The sequence below is a fragment of the Triticum aestivum genome, chromosome 6D (assembly GCF_018294505.1).
Source record: "Triticum aestivum cultivar Chinese Spring chromosome 6D, IWGSC CS RefSeq v2.1, whole genome shotgun sequence".
Classification (NCBI taxonomy): Eukaryota; Viridiplantae; Streptophyta; class Magnoliopsida; order Poales; family Poaceae; genus Triticum; species Triticum aestivum.
This window is the reverse complement of record NC_057811.1, coordinates 94,562,674-94,583,406: the sequence shown is the minus strand read 5'-3', so window position 1 is coordinate 94,583,406 and position 20,733 is coordinate 94,562,674. Positions and strand designations below refer to the sequence as shown.

Below are 20,733 nucleotides of genomic sequence, written 5' to 3'. Positions count from 1 at the left end.
AAGCCTCCATCAATGTGGAGTATAATAACACCACCTATCCGAACTATGGGAAACATCGTCGAGCCTCCTCGGTGTCGCCCGCACAAGCCTAGAGGGAAAGTCCTCATTGTTGTCGCTGTAGTAGCCACTTGTACAACATGATAAATGGGGGAGAAGCCAAATCAGCAAGGGTTACATCTTGATTTGTCTTGACAGTAGGGCTAGCGTTGCCGGTGGGAACGAGCAATCTCCCTAGTGGGAACAATCTGCACAAAAACCGAGGTCGCCAGTGGCAAGCCAAGGACCAAATCAACACCACACAATGCCGAAGCACATGCCCGACAACAACCCCAGTGTCTCCTCGATGTCGTTGACTACGCCAACAATGGTGTTGAAGTTGGAGCACCACTAACCAACGCAACACCATCACCGCCATTTGAACGACGCCACCGGGATACCAAATTCGGGCCCTAATTTTACATGTCAAACACACAAAACCAAGGTAGCAAGCCAAGGACCATGCGGCCGAGGATGGGGTTGAAGGCGAAGCACCATTAATCAACGCAACGCCATCACCGCCATCTAAACTGTGCCGCCGCAACACCATATTAATTCTAACTCTAATTACCGATCGCTGGTGGTGGTGATCTAAACAGATGACGTGTCTTGATTGAGCTTTTATTGGCATAACAGTTTTATCGAAGCCATATTCTTGACATAACAGTGTTTATTTACGCCATATTCTAATCTAGTTACCAATCGCTGGTGGTGGTGATCTAAAGAGATGATGCGTCTTGATTGAGGTTTTCTTGAGAGAAGTACTTCCTCCGTTCGGATTTACTTGTCGCAGAAATGGATGTATCTAGACGTATTTTAATTCTAGATACATCCATTTTCGAGACAAGTAATTCCGAACGGAGGGAGTATATAGGACCAGAGCTCTGTACATGAGGTTTGTTCCATAGCCGCTCTATACATGAGGTTTGTTCCATATACATGAGGTTTGTTCCATAGCCTGAACGCACGAGACTGCTCGTAATGTCCTCTCGGCTTCAGAGGCCCGAATTGTTCTTCCTGCTCTGGTTGCTTTTACTTCACATTTTTCTTAGTTTGATCCAAAGAAAATCCAATGGCGTTGGCTGTTCATTCACAGCAAGGCACACCACATCAGCTCCGACGTTTATGCCAGAGGAGGTCCAGAGCTCCACATAGCAATCTCAATGGCGGCAATGAAATGAAACCAATTACTGTGTTGCAATTGCACATGCATGTATACAGTAAACTTCTTAAGAATACAGGGGGTCAACTTTTAAGAGGGGGAAACGCTGTTACCATCCCAATACCCTAGCTTTCAAAACTACCAGTACATGTCAACCATTCTTCTGTAAACCTGTGTTGTATAGTGTAGATGCTACCATGTAAGATGCCCTCAATCTTTCTAAAAGCAAAGAATAGAGCAAACAAAAAATGAGACTATGTACAGGGGATCTTTGCTGCTGCTGCTGCTTTCTCCAGTTCTGTTTCATCGGTACCGTCGGTGCAGGTGTCTTGGGTTGGACCCAGCTGAGGCAGGACCAATTCCAGCAGAAGAAAGAGGAAGATTCACAACAAAAATGATACGCAGATGACCGTTTGGTTCAGGTATTCAGTAACAAACTTCAAAAAGAATCGACAGCATTTTGACTAGATTGCTTGTGTTGCATAGCTTGTCATAGACATGGCACTGTACAGTAAGTGGCTCACCAAGGAGATCCATCACTACAGCTGCAGAATACCAAATCATTAAATAAAGTTAGATGACTAGGAAAAAACACAGGTCCCAACAGTGCCGGCACGTTTTTATAATTATTATTATCATTTGATTTCATTCAACTTAGCTCAACTAAACCATCCACCACACATTCTCCCTGCCACGCATGCCGCTCAACAGCTTCTAATACATAAGGTGAGCACAACTCAATTATATTTCTGTGTCGTGGGACATCCAAGGTATTTTTCAGTGAAAGGCAATAATGAAGGAAAACTATAGCAATGATGCACATAAAACATGTTTCACTATACGCACCACGTTTAACCAAGGTCCACACACAACAAGGCGGCAAGGCTATAACAGTTCAAACATGGAAGGCCAAATGCTTAAGTGAAGCTTACTAAAATGGTTGCTCACTCACCTTTAAATATAACCTTCAAATAAAACTCACAAGCAATGCATGCAATGCTATCCAGTATATCAAGACACCAAGTCTCAAGGTTGGTTGTCTCATGAGCAATCTATCACCAGATGCCCTGATAAAATCAAAGATAAAAATTAACAGGAGAACACCTTCAATCAACTCAATATAAGAAATGAAATTGCACTTACCACATCCCGTCGATTCTGTCTGATATAGGTCGAGTAAACTTCGGAACAACGCGCGACATCGTCAGTGACTTGAAACCATGCGCTGCAATAACAAATGGAGAATCAGCCAGGGAACAAAATTAACACCATAAACCTAAAGTTAGCATGCAAGATTTAGTCACCTTTATCGTCATCTTCATCATCTAATGGTTTGTCCTTGTGCATCTCTACATCGATAGCAACCTGGTCGTTGTTGACTTTTCGTGCCCCTCGAATCTGAGTGACAGCTGCAGCTGGGCTTACTTTGTCATTCTGCATTCAAATTGAAATATGCAAGTGACTATGGATATGGATAAACAAAACCTAAAAAAACGTGATATGTTATATACAGTTTGTGTTAAATTGCATATAAAAACATAAAGTTCTCATACCATTTGCTCAATCTCCGAAGTGCCAGGCAAGTTTATAGATCTAGGTTGGCCCATCGTCCTGTCTCGACGAAGCATCCCTATCTGAGAATCCTTTTGGCTCAAAGAAGCTTCTAGAGCCTCTGATTTACGCAACAACTCTTCCATTTTGGTCCTCTCGACCTGTAGTGAAGAATCTTTGCTTTGCACAGCAACCCTCAAATCATCTGATTCAGATATCAACGACACTATTTTTTTGTCCAACATGTCCATATATACTGGAACCTGAGTGTAATCATGGTCATCTGCGCTCTCACAATGCACACCAAACTGCATCAGCGCAGTTTCTAACCACTTAACAAAACCATTTATCTGCGATGAGTACTGCTTGTTGCTATCTTCAGTGGTTAGTAGTTCATTAGTACTCCTTGTGACTTCTTGGCGCAGAAACGAGATCTCCGAATCTCTCCCTTGCAATTGTGACTGAAGGCTTTCCACTTCTACAAGAAGACTTTCAGACAAGCTATGCAACTCGTCAAACTTGTCGACAGTGGTTGCAAGTTTAGTCAGAGCTTTTGTCCTAGAATCTTCAAGGCTCTTCAAAGAAAATTCTTTTTCTTGCAGCATCTGCTCCAAGTCATTGCTTTTGTTCTCCAAGACTTCAAGCTCCTTTTCTTCTTCGTCAAGTGCTTGCATCAAACCTTCAATCTCTGTACAATACACCGCAACATACAACAAATGCAGGAATACAATCATTTATTTCTTCGGATCGGAAAAATAGAAATCAAACAGAAGCAACCAAAGAATTTCAGTCAAAGAAAGTTCTATCAACTCACCTTGGTCTTTTCTGCTCAGTTCATCAGTCAACTCCTTTATTCTTCCATGCTGCTCACTTGCCACTGTCTCCAAATCTTTAAGCTCACTTGCTTGGGTCTCTAAAGCTTTCTTCTGATTAAGCAACATCTCAACATGTTCCTCCAAATTGTGTACTTGCATTCTTGCATCTTCAAGCTCAACAGAAAGCTGTTTCGCATAAGATTCAGCTTCCCTTATCTGAGATGCAAGCTCCGAACTGATTGTGCTAATTTGCACATCTTTTCCCTGAAGCTCCTGCTGCAACTCAAGAACAGTAGCCTTTAGTTCCTTTGTGTTCCCTTCATTGCTATACTGAGTAGTCTTTACGGCTGCACCTAACCGCTCGACGACTGATTTTATATGATCATATGAAAATAAATGGTTCTGCCCAACAGAATAGCTCCCAGTACCAGAACCCATACCAGTCATTCCTTCAATCTCAGAAACTGAACTAGCACATGCTTCGTAAAGCAAACTCATATTTCTACGCAATGATGAACTCTCCTCTTCCTTCTCTTTGATCTCTGATTGTAGTTCAAGAATGTTTTCTCTCAATGATTCCAACTCGTTATTTTGGGAAGTGAATCTGTTCAGCAAGTTGGACATAACTTCAGCTAACTCTCTTGCTTTCTGGTCAATTGAAAAACCATGCTCGTCAATATTCCTTTTGAGATCATTGCAATCCTTTACACAATCAGATACAGCATGGCATGCAATAGCAAGATGATGTAACATCTGAGTTCCATCAGTATCATTCACCGTGAATTCCAGCGGAGCATTTGGAATATGAGTATTCTGCAAAAGTGCAAAGGGCCAAATTGAAATCAATTAGAAAGCAGTGAATAGATCTGAAAGAATACGACTCCCAAAATCTAATATAGCACATTAGCACCAACAATTTTATTGTTTCAGTGTATGGAACATCATGGTCATCTGAGATTCGTTTTATATGGAAATATCCTATCCAAATTAACCCATTGATCTTTTTTATGGTGAACAAGAACAAAGGAGACGATCATAAAGAAATATGACATGGTGAAAACTTAGTACAAGCCTCATTTCCAACTAGTATTTAATTAGGAAATTTCACTGAGTAAAATTATGTATGAGTTGTCAACAAGAGAAATTAGTTTACTTGCACAACATCAGTCCAATCTTTTCTAAACTACTATGCAAAGTGCTGAAGCAACAAAACACACTGAGACATTGGTAGCCTAAATTTACCTTGTAGCTTATGCTACTGGTCAACATCCCATTAGAAGTGATAGGTATGTCCACCATATTTGTGCCATCCATCCATTTACCAGAAGATTTCATGAAGCTCTCCATATAGCTGATAAGGTCCACATCTTTACTGAATGCGCTGGCAAGGCGATGTGAAAGATCAAAGCAGACCTCTCTTAGTTGACCACTGGTAGAGTTCAACTCCTTCAAATGATCTATTTGCTTCCTTGCTGCCTGTGCCTGCATATAGGTAATATGTTCAAGGTGGCGAACAGCATCCGCTCTTGCAGACTCTATAACATTGTTCTGTTTAGAGGATTCAGAAAGTGCAGCTTCTTCCTTGACTAATTCCTCCTGCAGGTTATCGGCCCTCTCCTGAGCTTCATTTAACTCAGTTAGAAGCAGCTCTGTTGCTCGTTTCAATTTCTTCACTTCATTTTGTGATGAAGCCACTGTTGCCTGTTGGTCAAGGTAAACCTGTGCAATTTTTCCAACCTTGGTGATTGGATCTGTATCAAATTCTCGAGCGATGTCCACTGTACTCAAAGCATTTAACAATCTACTCAAGTATTCCGTTGTATCATGCAAGTTCTTCTCATTCTCAGTTAATCGGCCCATCAATAGTGTTTTCTCAGATTCAAGTGATTCTATGTGTTGTTCCCTTTCATTTTTAAGTTTTTCTATCACAGCATTCATCTCTTCTATAGTTTGCTTCAAGCTATCTTTTTGTTGCACCAGGCCTTTCCCTTTTCTGACAGCAATATTCAGTTTCTCTCTCAGTGAAGTGCACTTTTGCTCCTCCTGATTTAGCTTCTCTTGCAGATCATCCTGCTGCTTACCCGCTAATTCTAGTTCAAGCACAAGCGACTGATACTTTTGAGTCTGCTCAGCACCACCTTCTTGCAGCCGGTTTATTTGAGCATGTGTCATCTCCACTTCCAGTAATAGTGATTGTGTCTTCTCCACAGCTTCATCACGCTGTTGCTCGGCTAAGGCCAAACTTCTGCGAGCATGCTCTAACTCATCACTCTGATTTAGCTTTTCTTGCAGGTTATCCCGCTGCTTACTTACTAATTCCAGTTCAAGCACAAGCGACTGGTATTTTTGAGTCTGCTCAGAACCATCTTCCTGCAATTGGTTTATTTGAGCATGTAGCGTCTCCACCTCCAGCATTAGTAATCGTGCCCTCTCAGCTGCTTCATCACGCTGCTGCTCAACTAAGGCCAGACTCTTGCGAGCATGCTCCAACTCATTACTCAAAGTATTCAGTACATTCTCTTTGTCATCTCTACCAGTCTCTGATGTAGAAGCGTCGTTAGACAGCTTGGTTTCATCTAAATGAATTTCCTTCTCGGCAGCATTGCTTAGAGTCGACTCTGACAAAAGAGTTTCATAATGGTCTAAAACTTTCCTCAACAGTTCACCCAAGCACAGTACAGCACCACCACCAGATGGAATTTCAGCATTAGTACCATCCTGCAGCACATTTCGCACCAAATCAAGTAGTTCGTGTACCTCTATTTCCATATCATGATAGTGCTTGCTCTCCTTTGCCTTTTCAGCTAACTTCTCCTGTAGTTCAGCTAGATCTTTTTGCAAGTTATCTCTGACAAACTCATCTTGAACTGCTTTCTCAGAGAGTCCAAGGAACTCAAATCTCAGTTTATCCAGGCTCTCTGAGAAGAAGTCCTTTTCGGCCTTTATAGCAATGACCTCTGCACTGAGCTCAGAAATCCTTTTGTGTGATTCTTCTAGATCAGTAATTAGCATCTCAGAGGAATCCTCAAGGTGCTCAATCTTCGAATGTAACGTGTCTCTTTCATGCTCGACCTCCAATAATCTGTTTCCCAGCCAAGTTATCTTATCTTCTGGTTCCAACATTCTGAACTGCGGGGGAATGCTAACCTGACCAAGGACCTCTTCCCATTTCTGTACAATACTGTTCCTCTCCACTAGAGACTGTTCCAACATGTTGTTCTGCTCAGCCAGTTCATAGAATCTCCTATGCAACTCGTCATATTTGTTCTTTATTTCATCTGACCCTGGATTTGATATTGAGATTTGTTCATCACTTATGCTATCCATGGCCACACCAGACTCAGAGTGCCCATCCATAGATGATCTCTTATCACCATCAGGCAAGGTAAAAGAAGCACCAACAGCCATCTTCGACAACAGTTCTATTTTCTCAACAATGTCTCTAGAATGAAAACGCTCTGGCATATCTAGATCTTCTAAGACTTCTTCAATTCTCTGAAGAACAGAGTCTTTCAGAATAAATGAATCCCTTAAAGCAGTAGCTGAATTCCGTATGTATGAGAGTTCTGACTCCAAAGCTTCAATTCGATCTGCCTCTGTATAGGATTTGAGCTTGTCTTCCAACTCTTTCACTAATGCATCCTTTGATTCCAGTTCCTGTGAGAGCTTCTCAAGCTCACCAGACTTCTCCGCAAGAGACTGCTTAAGGCCGTCACGTTGCACTATCAAGGCTTTGCCTTTGGCAACAGCAATACCAAGTTTTTCCTTAAAAGAAGAAAGTTTCTGTTCTGACTGTTCAAGTTCAGAAGACCTTTCCTGAAGCTCAGTACGTGAAGTTGCAAGAGCTTCATCAAGCTTTTTCAAGCCATCCCTGAGAACTGGAATTTCAGTCTCTAACTGAATGTTCAATTCACTGAGCTGGTCCATTTTGCTCTGCAAGTCACAAACCTGGGGTACAATTTCTTCTTTGATCAACGCAGGCAAGGGCAAGGACCACTTGTCAAATGAAATTTGGTCAAAAATATGGGCATTTTGCAAGCATATCTTTGCTAAGTGGATCTCTTCAACTGCATTTTCAAGTTTCTCATTGCATGAAGCTACACCCTCCTCAATACATGGCAGTAATGTGGTAGAAATATGGTGCTCCTTGCTGAACGTTTCAGCTTCACCACTATTAGACATCAAAGGAAGAACCATTGAGGTAGGATCTGCAGAGTGGTGAACCATTTTTTCTGCTATAGAGAGGCATCTACCATGCAGTTCATCCAACGCTTCACTTTTACTTGAAGAAACTAATTTAAGCTCCTCGTTCAGCAAGCACATGTCATCCATATTTTTCATTAAAGAACTGCATCTCAAGCTGATCTCTTCAACTTCTTCACATTTGCTCAACAATCTTGACTCCAGGTTAGCATTGTTTGATTGCAAAGAATGACGGTCATGCAATAGATTCTTCAACTGCTCGATGGCTCCTCCAAGATGACTAAACAGAGCTTCAATTGGCTCCTCAGCACTATCTCCTGCACTTGCTTCATCTGAATTTCCAAGCGAGTTGAGTAGAAACTCCTGCAAGGAATCATACATGTTCTTAACCATTCTAGATGCATGTTCATTCCTATCTTGAACATCAGAATGTGCTTTCTTGATCTCCGAAAGAGAAGTACTGAGATTAGCATTATCGCTTTGAGCAGACTCTAATTTGTCCTGAAGACTTTGGATTGATTTAGCAGCGAGATCCACAGAGTCCAAAATACTAAAGCTGAGACCTTCGCTTGCACCAAAATCATTAGGGTACATAGTACCTACCAAAGAGCTGAGCTTGTTGGTAACTTCACTGAGCAAACCTGATAGAGATGCCCTTTCCTTCTCAAGAATTGAAATCCTTTCTGTTATATCATTATGCAAAAGTTCTGCCTGATTAGTGAGCTTCCCAGCATGATCATCTGCATCTTGTTGTACGTTAGCAAGCTGAATGTGCAGTTGATCAATTGTGTTCTTGTAGTTGCTTAGCTTCTCAGAGAGCTCATCCATTCTGGCCTCAAAAACTGCAGTGCGCTGTCTTTCTGCTCCATGCTGCACTTCAGACTTACTTGAAAGCTCTATTCTGTCACACAGTCCGACAACATACTTTTCAGCCTTTGCAAGATCTGAAGTCATCGACTTGAATTTTTCAACGAGGCAGCATAACATCCCCTGAGTTAACTTTTTTAATTCATCATGTTCCCCTTCAGACATTCCAGTTTCTTCCTGGTTTCCTTTTACCTCAAAGGATTGGATGAGTTTTGACACGAGAACACGTCCACCGGACCTAGAGGACATCCGCTCCACTAATTTTTTAAGTTCATGCAATTCACCTTTAGCAACCTCTAGATGCCCCTTCAGTGACTGCAAAGCAGTACAGTTACTTGAATCTTTCTCGTCAAATAGAGGATGAGAATGCTGATTGTTACCCTCACAAACAAACTCAGGACTTGTAATTGTTCTTTCAGCATTTTCAACAGTGATTTCCGATGAGGCCAGGCGATGATCATGTTTTTGACACACAACTGTCTCGGCTTGGTCTAGCACCACATTGCACTTAGCATCCAGCTCTTTAGTTACAGATTGGTAAATATCGGAACTGTTAGTTGCACGCAGGCTTTCCTCGATTAGTTGGTCTTTCAGTTGTTCCATGTGTGTCTCCATATCTCTGACATGCAACTCAAGCTGTTTATGCTTGGCGTATGAAAGATGCAATTCATCATTTAGTTCAGACAGATCTGACGAAAGCCTCTCGTTCTCAGTATGTAGGAATACATTATCCTCCTTCAGTTTCTTGTTTGCTTCCGATTCAACGGCAAACTTTGCAGATAACTCAACATTATCTTTTTGCGACATTTCCAATAAAGCCCTGCAATTTGTTAATTCAGTCCACGTGTGCTCCATGTTCTCCTTGAAGGAACACAGCTCAGCCTCCAAACTTTCGCACCTGCTACTGCCAGCATTCATTACCTCTTTCACAGAAGCTAAGCTATGTTCAAGCTCAGATAGCTGTGACAGAAGCTTCTCGTTTTCACCAGACAGATGTTCTTGCTGCTCCTGAACCTCCTTTCTGGTTTTTTCCTCGAGAGCAAGGTTTTCTGTTAGCTCTATGTTCTCCTTTTGTAGAGCTTCCAGCAATGATTGGCAGCCAGCTAATTCACTCAAGATTTGTTGTGCATTCTCCTTGGAGGACCGCAACTCGATCTCCAGCTGTTCACATTTGCTGTTGCTAGCATCAATTTCCTGTTTCTGAGAAGCCACAATTAGTTCAAGTTCTCCCTTAACAGTATCCAGGTTCGTGAGCTCATGTCTACATTGCTGAATCTCTTCATGGGCTGCTACTTTGCTCTCTTCGGATTCTTTCAGCTGTGCCTGGAGTTTGAGAATTTCATCAGAAGACAGTGTAACATCTGAATTCAGATGTGTGCCTTCATCTAGCTGCAACTGGAGCAAATCCCTCGACAGAGTCATCACATACAGATGCCCCTGAATACATTCATCAAGGCGATATGGCATGAAGCCTTGAGATACAGCACCACCACATAAAGCTGAATCAACCTTTTCAACAGATAAATCCAATTCATGTGTAGTGACAGCTTCATCTATTGCATTTGTGTTACTTGTACCTGCATCTTCTTGAACAGCTTCTTTGCCCACTCCATTAGCTTCGTCATCAGTGTCTCCTCGTCCAGGGATTTCTTGTGAAGCTGCAAGATCCATTGCTGCTTCATGCCCAACCTCCATGCCTATTTCACCAGAAACTGTGGGTTCAACATCTTGTATATTGCCATCTGATGACCTCCCCGAAACGCCCACCTCCATTTCTTGAGTTCCTTCTTCACCCATATTAGCATTATCAACCACGGGGTCGAGAGAAGGAATTGGCACCTCCATTGCTTCTTTGGAATAAGAACTACTTGTCCTCTCAACAGGATCCATCTGCACCTCCTGGCGTCCCCCTACTTGGTTGCTACCGTCATTGGATATGTCACCTTGGGAAGAAACCTGAGGCATAATGCTCTCCTCCAAAATGGGCAATTTCTCATCATCCACCTCCCCAGGCTGAGCTCCTATAAGATCACCACCAACATCTAAACTGGTAGCCTGAACTGCTGAATCGTCACCATCTCCTTGCCCAGGACTTCCATGATCCAAATTCCCCTGCTCACTGATACTGATATTCTGCACACTACGGTCATCAGCGTCCTCCAGTACAGGCACAACATCTGCATTGTCCACAACGCTTGGTTCCTCAGTAGCAGGCCCCTGGCCGTTGCATTGCTCCTCCTGTGACATGGTTGCTTCCTGCATTGCAGATGAGTATTACACAGAGCAATGGCTCACTCAAACCGACACACCACACTCAGAAACACAAGCTTCACCTCAAATGGCGTGTTATGGCTGCTGCAACTCTCCCCGGCTAGGAATTTCAACCCAACAGGGGACTTCGGCTCCGGCACGGCCTCCTCCCCATTGGCACCCGCTTTCGACGCCCCCTCGTCGGCGTCGGCTTCTGCCTTCTTCCCGGGACCCTTTTTCTCCTTCTTCTTCCTGAACTGCTGCAGCTGCGCGCGAACCACGCCAAACACTCGATCAGAAAATGGGGGGAAAATTCCTCAAAATCGCAAAAGGAAAAAAAAAAGCGGGAGGCAGTACCTTCTTGCGCCCGGCAGCGAGGAGATCGGTGCGGCTATTGTCCCCGCCCCCGCCCCCGCGGCCTCCCCCTCCGCCGCCACGGCCGCGGCCGCGGCCCTTCTGATCCATGCGGAGATCTCCCGTGGAGCTGTCACGCGAGGCGGGGAGGCATCAACTCAACCAAACCCTAGACCCGGCGCGGCCGACCCGAATCGAGCCGCCTCGCGCCCGCGCTCCACGCAGGAACCCCCAGGCCCCGGCGCGAGGACGGCGGGCTCGAGGACCTCCGTGTCAGCAAGCGGCGGCGAGCGGGCCGCGGGGCGCTCGAGAGGGGCGGGGAGATCTGGGTAGGGGCTGGAGGGAACCCTGAGGATTCCTCCAGGTCCGGTAATGGCGAGGGAATCGTGGAGTTTGGATTCGGGGATTCGGGGGAGGAAGAAGGAGGAGGAAGGGAATGAATTCACGCGAAATCGTTTTGGGAGATTTCGTCGTGTTTCTTACGTTAAACGTGGTTTGGGGCCCGCGGGTTGGTGTGCTGGCGGTGAGGAGGTGTCGGTTTTGTTGGAGGGGGGGGTACGAGAAAGAAAAAGAAGACGACCTTTTTCCCTTTCTTTTCCGTTTTTTCGATTTCTTTGATAATTTTATTATTGTTTTCTGAAAGTCTTTCTTCGCCCTTATCCCTGATGCTCGTGTGATTGGAGATGCACAGTTTCTCTAAATTGTGCGCCGAAATGCTTGGTGTTCACTTGATCTGGCATATGGATGAGTTTGTGCTGCTTAACCAATCGGCTTTCATCCACGGTGGCAATCTACACGACAATTTTGTTTTGATGTGTTGGGTGGCCATAAAATTGCATCAGATAAAGGAAGAAAGGTGTGCTTTTGAAACTCAATACTTACGAGTGTTGGACTCGATTTCCTGAGCTTTTCTGTTTGAGGTTCTTCGGGCCAAGGGGTCCTCGACAAGGTGAAGATCGTGGGTCGTTGCTTTATTATCTCTGCCAACTCCCGTGTGGTGGTCAATGGCAATGCACATGTTAAATTCGCTCATGTCTGTGGTCTGTGTCTCTTTCCTTAACTTCTCTTCGTTCTATCAATGGATGTTTTGACGTATCTAATAATCAAAGCCTGAGATTTCTGGGTTCTCTGTCACATATCAGGTTGCTCTCCTCTCCAACGACTGTCCATTTTCTCTGATGTAGTTCTGTTTATCAAACTCGCTGCTCAAGATCTTTGCTTCGTCAGGGAGGCTCTTTGCATCTTTGGGTGGGCTTGAGGACGGTAGATAAATTTCTCCAAATCCATGGTTGTTCTAACCCGAGGCGAGGAACATGATAGTGCTCGGGTTGTTGCGGCTCTTCCTTGGAGATTGGAATTTTTCCCTTGCAAGTACTTGTTGAAAATATGTCATAGAGGCAATTATATTGTATTATTATATTTTTGTTTTATAATTAAGAGTTTATATTCTATGTTATAACTGCTATGATCTTGGAATATGGAATTTAATGAAAAACTCATATGCACATGTGAAATGATAAACGGAAAAGAATGCGTTCCTAGTCTTGCCTCTAAGACTGACTCAAATGTTGTTGGTGATCATCTTTTTCAGAATTTTAGGATATTGTTAAGTGTAACGACAGTCCAAAAACAATATTGAGAGTATGACGTTACAAGAACGGTCATATTGAATCAACTCAAACTTGTTTGTTATACTTTGAGATAATATTGTCTGAAATCGATTGATATAACACGGAGTGTTAACATGTGTTTTAATTCCTGTCACATCCCTAGCTTTGCTATGCACTAGGATAGCTCCCCTTGATGCATCATACTTAAATTCTAGCGAAAGTCGAATCGAGGAAATTTTCGAAGCCTCGGAAGGCGGTGGACCAGCCCCGCAGCCCCCGCACAGCCACCGGACAGGATGGTGCAACGGAGAGGTGGAGCGGAGGTCGCTAGGACCGGGCTCGACGCATAGCACAGACGGGGAGGAGAGATGATAAGGAGAGTTAGTTCGAGGCGATTAATCAGGGAGAGATTAATTAAGGAGAGAATTATTGGACGTGGGCCAGAAAAAATCTGGTGGTTTGTTCTGGCACATGATCTGGGAGCATTTGGCAGCCGTGAGATCAAAAAATGAATCGATGGCTTACAATTAGTCTGGTGAATGCTTTGCATTAGACTTTCGTAAGGAAGTGTTTCCCTTCTATCAATGGATGTTTTGACGTATCTAATAATAAAAGTCGGAGATTTAAGGGTTCTCAATCACATGTCAGGTTGCTCTCCTCTCCAGCGATTGTCAATTTCCGCTGACAACATAGTTCTGCTTATCAAACTGGTTGCTCGGGATGTTTGCTTCGTTAGGGAGGCTATTTGCATCTTTGGACGGGCTTGAGGATTGCATATAAATTTCTCCAAATCCATGGCTATTATGGTCTGGGGCGAGGAACATGATAGTGCTCGGGTTGTTGCGGCTCTTCCATGGAGACTGGAGTTTTTCCCTTGTAGGTACTTGAAGTTGGTGTTGTCAATTAAGCAATTAACACGATCGGACTGACAGCCTATCGTAGACAAGGTTCTCGAGTGGATTGTTGGTTGGCAGAGGGGGCTAATTGTTGGGAAACGTTGCATGGAAAACAAAAACAAAAAAATCTACGCACACGCAAGATCTATCAAGGAGATGCATAGCAACAAGAGGGGAGAGTGTGTCTACGTACCCTCGTAGATCGTAAGCGGGAGCGTTTATTAACGCGGTTGATGTAGTCGAACTTCTTCGCGCTCCAACTAATCAAGTACTGAACGTAAGACACCTCCGCGTTCAGCACACGTTCAGCTCGGTGACGTCCTCCGCCTTCTTGATCCAACAAGACGATGAGGTAGTGGATGAGTTCTGGCAGCACGACGGCATGGTGACGGTGATGGTGAAGTTATCTCCGTAGGGCTTCACCTAAGCACTACGAAAATATGACCGAGGGTGTAAACGGTGGAGGGGGCGCCACACACAGCTAAGCAATTGTTCTGGTTGTGCTAGGCGCCCCCCTCCCACATATATATAGGTGGGGGAGGAGGGAGCAGCCACGAGGCGCCCCCAAGTAGGCTGAATCCTACTTGGGGCCCTTCCCAAGTGGCGCCCCCTTCCTTATATAGGTGCGGGATGAAGGCAGGAGAAGGTGGCGCCCCCGCCCCCCTTTCTTTCTCCCATGAGGAGGGAAAGGCGGGAGGGGCCACCCTCCCCTTTCCTTCCCCATAGGGGCGGCCGGCCAGGGAAGGGGTGCGCCAGCCCCCTCGTGGGTTGGTCTGCCCCCCCCCCCTTGGCCCATTAGGCCCATATACCTACCGGGGTTGTCCGGAACCCCTTCCGGTGACCCGATGACTACCCGGTGCATCCCAAAACTCCTCCGGTGTCCGAATACCATCGTCCTATATATCTATCTTTACCTCTCGACCATTCCGAGACTCCTCGTCATGTTTGTGATCTCATTCGGGACTCCGAACAACATTCGGTCACCAAATCATATAACTCATATAACACTATATCGTCAACGAACGTTAAGCGTGCGGACCCTATGGGTTCGAGAACTATGTAGACATGACCAAGACACCTCTTTGTAGCGGAACATGGATGCCCATACTGGCTCCTACATATTCTACGAAGATCTTTATCGGTCGAACCTTATGATAACATACGTAATTCCCTTTGTCCATCAGTATGTTACTTGCCCGAGATTCGATCGTCGGTATCTTCATACCTAGTCCAATCTCATTACCGGCAAGTCTCTTTACTCGTTCCGTAATACATCATCTTGCAACTAACTCATTAGTCACTTTGCTTGCAAGGCTTCTTATAATGTGTATTACCGTGAGGCCCAGAGATACCTCACCGATACTCGGAGTGAAAAATCTGAATCTCTATCTATGCCAACTCAACAAACACCTTCGGAGATACCTATAATTCATCTTTATGATCACCCAGTTATGTTGTGACGTTTGATAGCACACAAGGTATTCCTCTGGTATCCGGGAGTTGCATAATCTCATAGTCAAAGGAATATGTATTTGACCTGAAGAAAGCAATAGCAATAAACTGAACAATCAATATGCTAAGCTAACGGATGGGTCATGTCCACCACATCATTATCCTAATGATGTGATCTTGTTATCAAATGACAACACATGTCTATGGTTAGGAAACCTTAACCATCTTTGATCAACGAGCTAGTATAGTAGAGGATTACTAGGGACACGATATTTGTTTATGTATTCACATATGTATTTAAGTTTTCGTCAATACAATTATAACATGAATAATAAACCTTTATCATGAATAAAGAAATATAAAATAACAAATTTATTATTGCATCTAGGTCATATTTCATTTAGTCTCACACTTGCACTAGAGTCAATAATCTAGATTACATTGTAATGAATCTAACACCCATGGAGTCTTGGTGTTGATCATGTTTTGCTCGCAGAACAGGCTTAGTCAATGGGTCTGCCACATTCAGATCCGTATGTATTTTGCATATTTCTGTCTCCATCCTTGACCTTTTCACAAATGGAGTTGACGTGTCTCTTGATGTGTTTGGTTCTCTTGTGAAACCTGGATTCCTTCACCAAAGCAATTGCACCAGTGTTGTCACAAAAGATTTTCATTGGACCCGGTGCACTGGGTATTACACCCAGATCGGATATGAACTCCTTCATCTAGACTCCTTCATGTGCTGCTTCCGAAGCAGGTATGTACTTCGCTTCACACGTAGATCCCGCCACGACACTCTGCTTGGAACTGCACCAACTGACAGCTCCACCATTCAATATAAATATGTATCCGGTTTGTGACTTAGAGTCATCCGGATCAGTGTCGAAGCTAGCATTGCGTAACCATTTACGACGAGCTCTTCGTCACCTCCATAAACGAGAAACATATCCTTGGTACTTTTTAAGTACTCAGGATGTTCTTGACCGACGTCTAGTGATCCACTCCTGAATTACTTTGGTACCTCCCTGCCAGACTTATGTCAAGGCACACATCAGGTCTGGTACACAGCATAGCATACATGATAGAACCTATGGCTGAGCTATATGGAATGACTTCCATTTTTCTCTCTATCTTCTGAAGTGGTCGGGCTTTGAGTCTGACTCAACTTCACACCTTGTAACACAGGCAAGAACCCTTTCTTTGACTGATCCATTTTGAACTTCTTCAAAACTTTATCAAGGGATGTGCTTTGTGAAAGTCCTATTAAGCGTCTCGATCTATCTCTATAGATCTTGATGCCCAATATATAAGCAGCTTCACTGAGGTCTTTCATTGGAAAATTCTTATTCAAGTATCCTTTTATGCTATCCAGAAGTTCTACATCATTTCCAATCAACAATATGTCATCCACATATAATATCATAAATGCTACAGAGCTCCCACTCACTTTCTTGTAAATACAGGCTTCACTGTAAGTTTGTATAAAACCATATGCTTTGATCACCTCATCAAAGCGTATATTCCAACTTTGAGATGCTTGCACCAGTCCATAGATGGATCGCTGGAGCTTGCACACTTTGTTAGCACCTTTAGGATCGACAAAACCTTTTGGTTGCATCATATACAACTCTTCTTTAAGAATTCCATTAAGGAATGCAGTTTTGACGTCCATTTGTCAGATTTCATAATCATAAAATGCGGCAATTGCTAACATGATTCGGACAGACTTAAGCATCACTACAGGTGAGAAAGTCTCATCGTAGTCAACTCCTTGAACTTGTCGAAAACCTTTTGTGACAAGTCAAGCTTTGTAGACAGTAACATTACCATCAGCGCCAGTCTTCTTCTTGAAGATCCATTTATTCTCAATGGCTTGCCGATCATCGGGCAAGTCCACCAAAGTCCACACTTTGTTCTCATACATGGATCCTATCTCATATTTCATGGCCTCAAGCCATTTATCGGAATCTGGGCTCATCATAGCTTATTCATAGTTCGTAGGTTTGCCTTGGTCTAGTAACATGACTTCCAGGACAGGATTACCGTACCACTCTGGTGCGGATCGTGCTTTGGTCGACCTACGAGGTTCAATAGCAACTTGATCTGAAGTTTCATGATCATTATCATTTGCTTCCTCTCTAGTTGGTGTAGGCATCACGGGAACGGATTTCTCGGATGTGCTACTTTCCAATTTGAGATAAGGTACAATTACCTCATCAAGTTCTACTTTCCTCCCACTCACTTCTTTCGAGAGAAACTCCTTCTCTAGAAAGGTTCCATTCTTAGCAACAAAGATCTTGCCTTCAGATATGTGGTAGAAGGTGTACCCAATTGTTTCCTTAGGGTATCCTATGAAGACGCACTTCTCCGATTTGGGTTCGAGCTTATCAGGCTGAAGCCTTTTGACATAAGTGTCGCAACCCCAAACTTTAAGACACGACAGCTTAGGTTTCTTGCCAAACCACAATTCATACGGTATCGTCTCAACGGATTTAGACGGTGCCCTATTGAACGTGAATGCAGCTGTCTCTAATGCATAACCCCAAAACGATAGTGGTAAATCGGTAAGAGACATCATAGAATGCACCATATCCAATAAAGTACGGTTACGACGTTCGGACACACCATTACGCTATGGTGTTCCACGTGGTGTGAGTTGTGAAACAATTCCACATTGTTTTAAATGAAGGCCAAACTCGTAACTCAAATATTCGCCTCTGCGATCAGATCGTAGAAACTTTATTTTCTTGTTACGATGATTCTCCACTTCACTCTGAAATTCTTTGAACTTTTCAAATGTTTCTGAAAGTGCTAGTTATTGACTAGAGGGAGGGTGAATAGGCAATTTGTATGAAAGTCTTCAAAACATGGGGGTTTCGAAGATAGACAATAGAAATAAACCTATTGACATGCAGCGGAAGGTAGACTACACTAGACAAGCCATAGACAAGTAACCAATGAAGTGAAATCACAAAGACTATTAGCAGCTAGGTAGTATGGATCAGGATGGAAGATAGTATGAAGCCAAACAACAACAGTCTTCACACAGTGAAGTCAATCAGATTATGCACGCAGGCAAAGACTTCATGAAGACAAACTGTAAGTAAAGAGAAGGAAGCGATAGAACCAGTTGCTTGAAGAGGACAAGGATTTGTTGGACCAGTTCCAGTTGCTGTGACAACTGTACGTCTGGTTCGGGAGGCTGAGATTCAACTCAGAAGACCGCGTCTTCACCTTATTCCCCTTGAGCTAAGAACACTTAGTCCTCGCTCAATCACTCAGGTAAGTCTTCAAGGTACACTTCCAAACCTTCACAGACTTCGTTCACTGGCGATCCACAATGACTCTTGGATGCTCAGAACGCGATGCCTAACCGGCTGGAGGATTCACAGTCCTCAAGTGTAATAAGTCTTCAGATCACGCGGACAGAAGGACTTCAGTGATGCCTAACACTCTTTGGCTCTGGGTGTTTTGGGCTTTGTCCTCGCAAGGATCTTTCTCTCAAATGCTTCGGAGGTGGGTTGCTCTCAAATGACAAAAGCCGTGCACTAACTCTGAGCAGCCACCAATTTATGGTGTAGGGGTGGGCTATTTATAGCCAGGAGGCAACCCGACCTGATTTGTCCAAAATGACCCTGGGTCACTAGGAACTGACACGTGTCCAACGGTCAGATTTCAAACACACGCGGCAGCTTGACTTGGGCTACAAGTAAAGCTGACTCATCCATCTCTGGATAAGATTTTCTCTCATTTTCTTCACTCGAAGACATAGGATTTGGTTGAGCATCACTTCAGTCACTCTGACTTTGTTCACTTGGACCCCACTTAACAGTGCGGTGGTTCCTATGACTCAACAAAGAAGAAAAGGAAACTACGAAACAACTATGTCTTTGCACTCCATAGTCTTCACGTGAATGTCTTCTCGAGTCATAATCTTTGTTGTGAATGTCTTCACAAACCACCATTGTCTTCAATGTCTTCACACATTTTTAGGGGTCATCTCCGGTAGGTAAACCGAATCAATGAGGGACTACTACCCATGTTATCCTGCAATTCTCACAAACACATTAGTCCCTCAACCAAGTTTGTCGTCAATACCCCAAAACCAACTAGGGGTGCCACTAGATGCACTTACAATCTCCCCCTTTTTGGTGATTGATGACAAACTGGTTGAAGTTTTCAACGGGGATAAAAGTATGTGAAATTGTAAGGGTTAAGACATTGTCTTCATAAGTAGCAAAAGGTGTCGGTGTCAAAACTGGCGGATCTCGGGTAGGGGGTCCCGAACTGTGCATCTAGGATCGATGGTAATAGGAGACGGGGGACACGATGTTTACCCAGGTTTGGGCCCTCTCTATGGAGGTAATACCCTATTTCCTGCTTGATTGACCTTGATGAATATGAGTGTTACAAGAGTTGATCTACCACAAGATCGTAATGGCTAAACCCTAGAAGACTAGCCTATGTGTATATGGTAATGAATCTGTCCTATCCGGACTATTCTCTCCGGTTTATATAGACACCGGAGAGATCTAGGGTTACATGGAGTCGGTTACATAAGAAGGAATCTTCACAGCTGGTCGCCTAGCTTGCCTTCCACGCCAAGGAAAGTCCAATCCGGACACGAGTATGGTCTTCGGTCTTCATGTCTTCACAGCCCATCAGTCCGGCCCATGGATAACAGGCCGGACGCCCGAGGACCCCTTAGTCCAGGACTCCCTCAAAAGGCTCCCCCTGAAGATGTGCATATAAGTAATTTGCTCTTGAATGCAAATGCACATGGCAGGTTTGACTTGTGGAGATCCTCTTCAACTGATGAAGACAATTCATCATGCATAAAAGATATAACAAAAATAATGAGATGCATAATGAAAAATGGATGTCTGCAGAATGGCTTCATGCGGAATTTATCATCGCATCACAGAATAGCAGACAAAGTACCAGACGACCATCGAGTTTAAGTGTTACAACCCAAAGAACCAAATGTATCTAAAACGAGAGTTGTAACCACTTAGCAAAAAAAATATATCAACCACCCATATGGACCCGCTTGAAGACTATCAACTCATATGCTTCTCCCCCTTTTGTCAGTAATGACCAAAAAGGTTTGAAGACATAGAGCATCTACTCGTTCCCTTCAGGAGTAGAAGTAGGTGCAGGGTCGACGTTTGAGTTTGGTGGTGCAGAGGGGCCTGGTGTAGTGTCGAGACGCGGCGAAGTCATGGTTGGTGAAGTGGCATCATCTTCTTCATCGACGAATCTCGCAACAACAGTTGCAGCCGAAGATGAATACTCTGAGTCTTCTAAGGAAGGGGTACGACACAAGACGGCATTGCGAGGAGGCGTGGAATCAAATTTGTAGTGCTCAGTGAAGCCATCTTCGCGAAGATCGTGTTCGGAGCTTAGCAATGTCACACTCTTCCAGGACCTCCGACAGGCTTCATGTGACACGAATGCGTTCTTGGTGGTAAGATTGCGAATGCAATTAATATCCACCAAGAAGCTCTGCATCTGATGCTTTAGCCAGTCATGGT

At 43.9% G+C, this 20,733-nt stretch overlaps 1 protein-coding gene across 1 annotated transcript; it reads right to left on the bottom strand.

Moving 5' to 3' along the window:
* Positions 1-1,200: 1,200 nt before the first annotated feature.
* On the bottom strand, positions 1,201-11,756 carry LOC123143800 (centromere-associated protein E). The gene is made up of 9 exons (XM_044562793.1): positions 11,242-11,756; positions 10,968-11,150; positions 4,807-10,890; positions 3,564-4,377; positions 2,752-3,437; positions 2,503-2,632; positions 2,342-2,423; positions 2,151-2,265; positions 1,201-1,743 (listed from the first exon to the last, which is right to left on the bottom strand). The coding sequence occupies exons 1-8, from the start codon at positions 11,347-11,349 to the stop codon at positions 2,166-2,168; spliced, it is 8,187 nt and encodes a 2,728-aa protein (XP_044418728.1). The 5' UTR covers positions 11,350-11,756; the 3' UTR covers positions 1,201-1,743; positions 2,151-2,165.
* Positions 11,757-20,733: the final 8,977 nt, after the last annotated feature.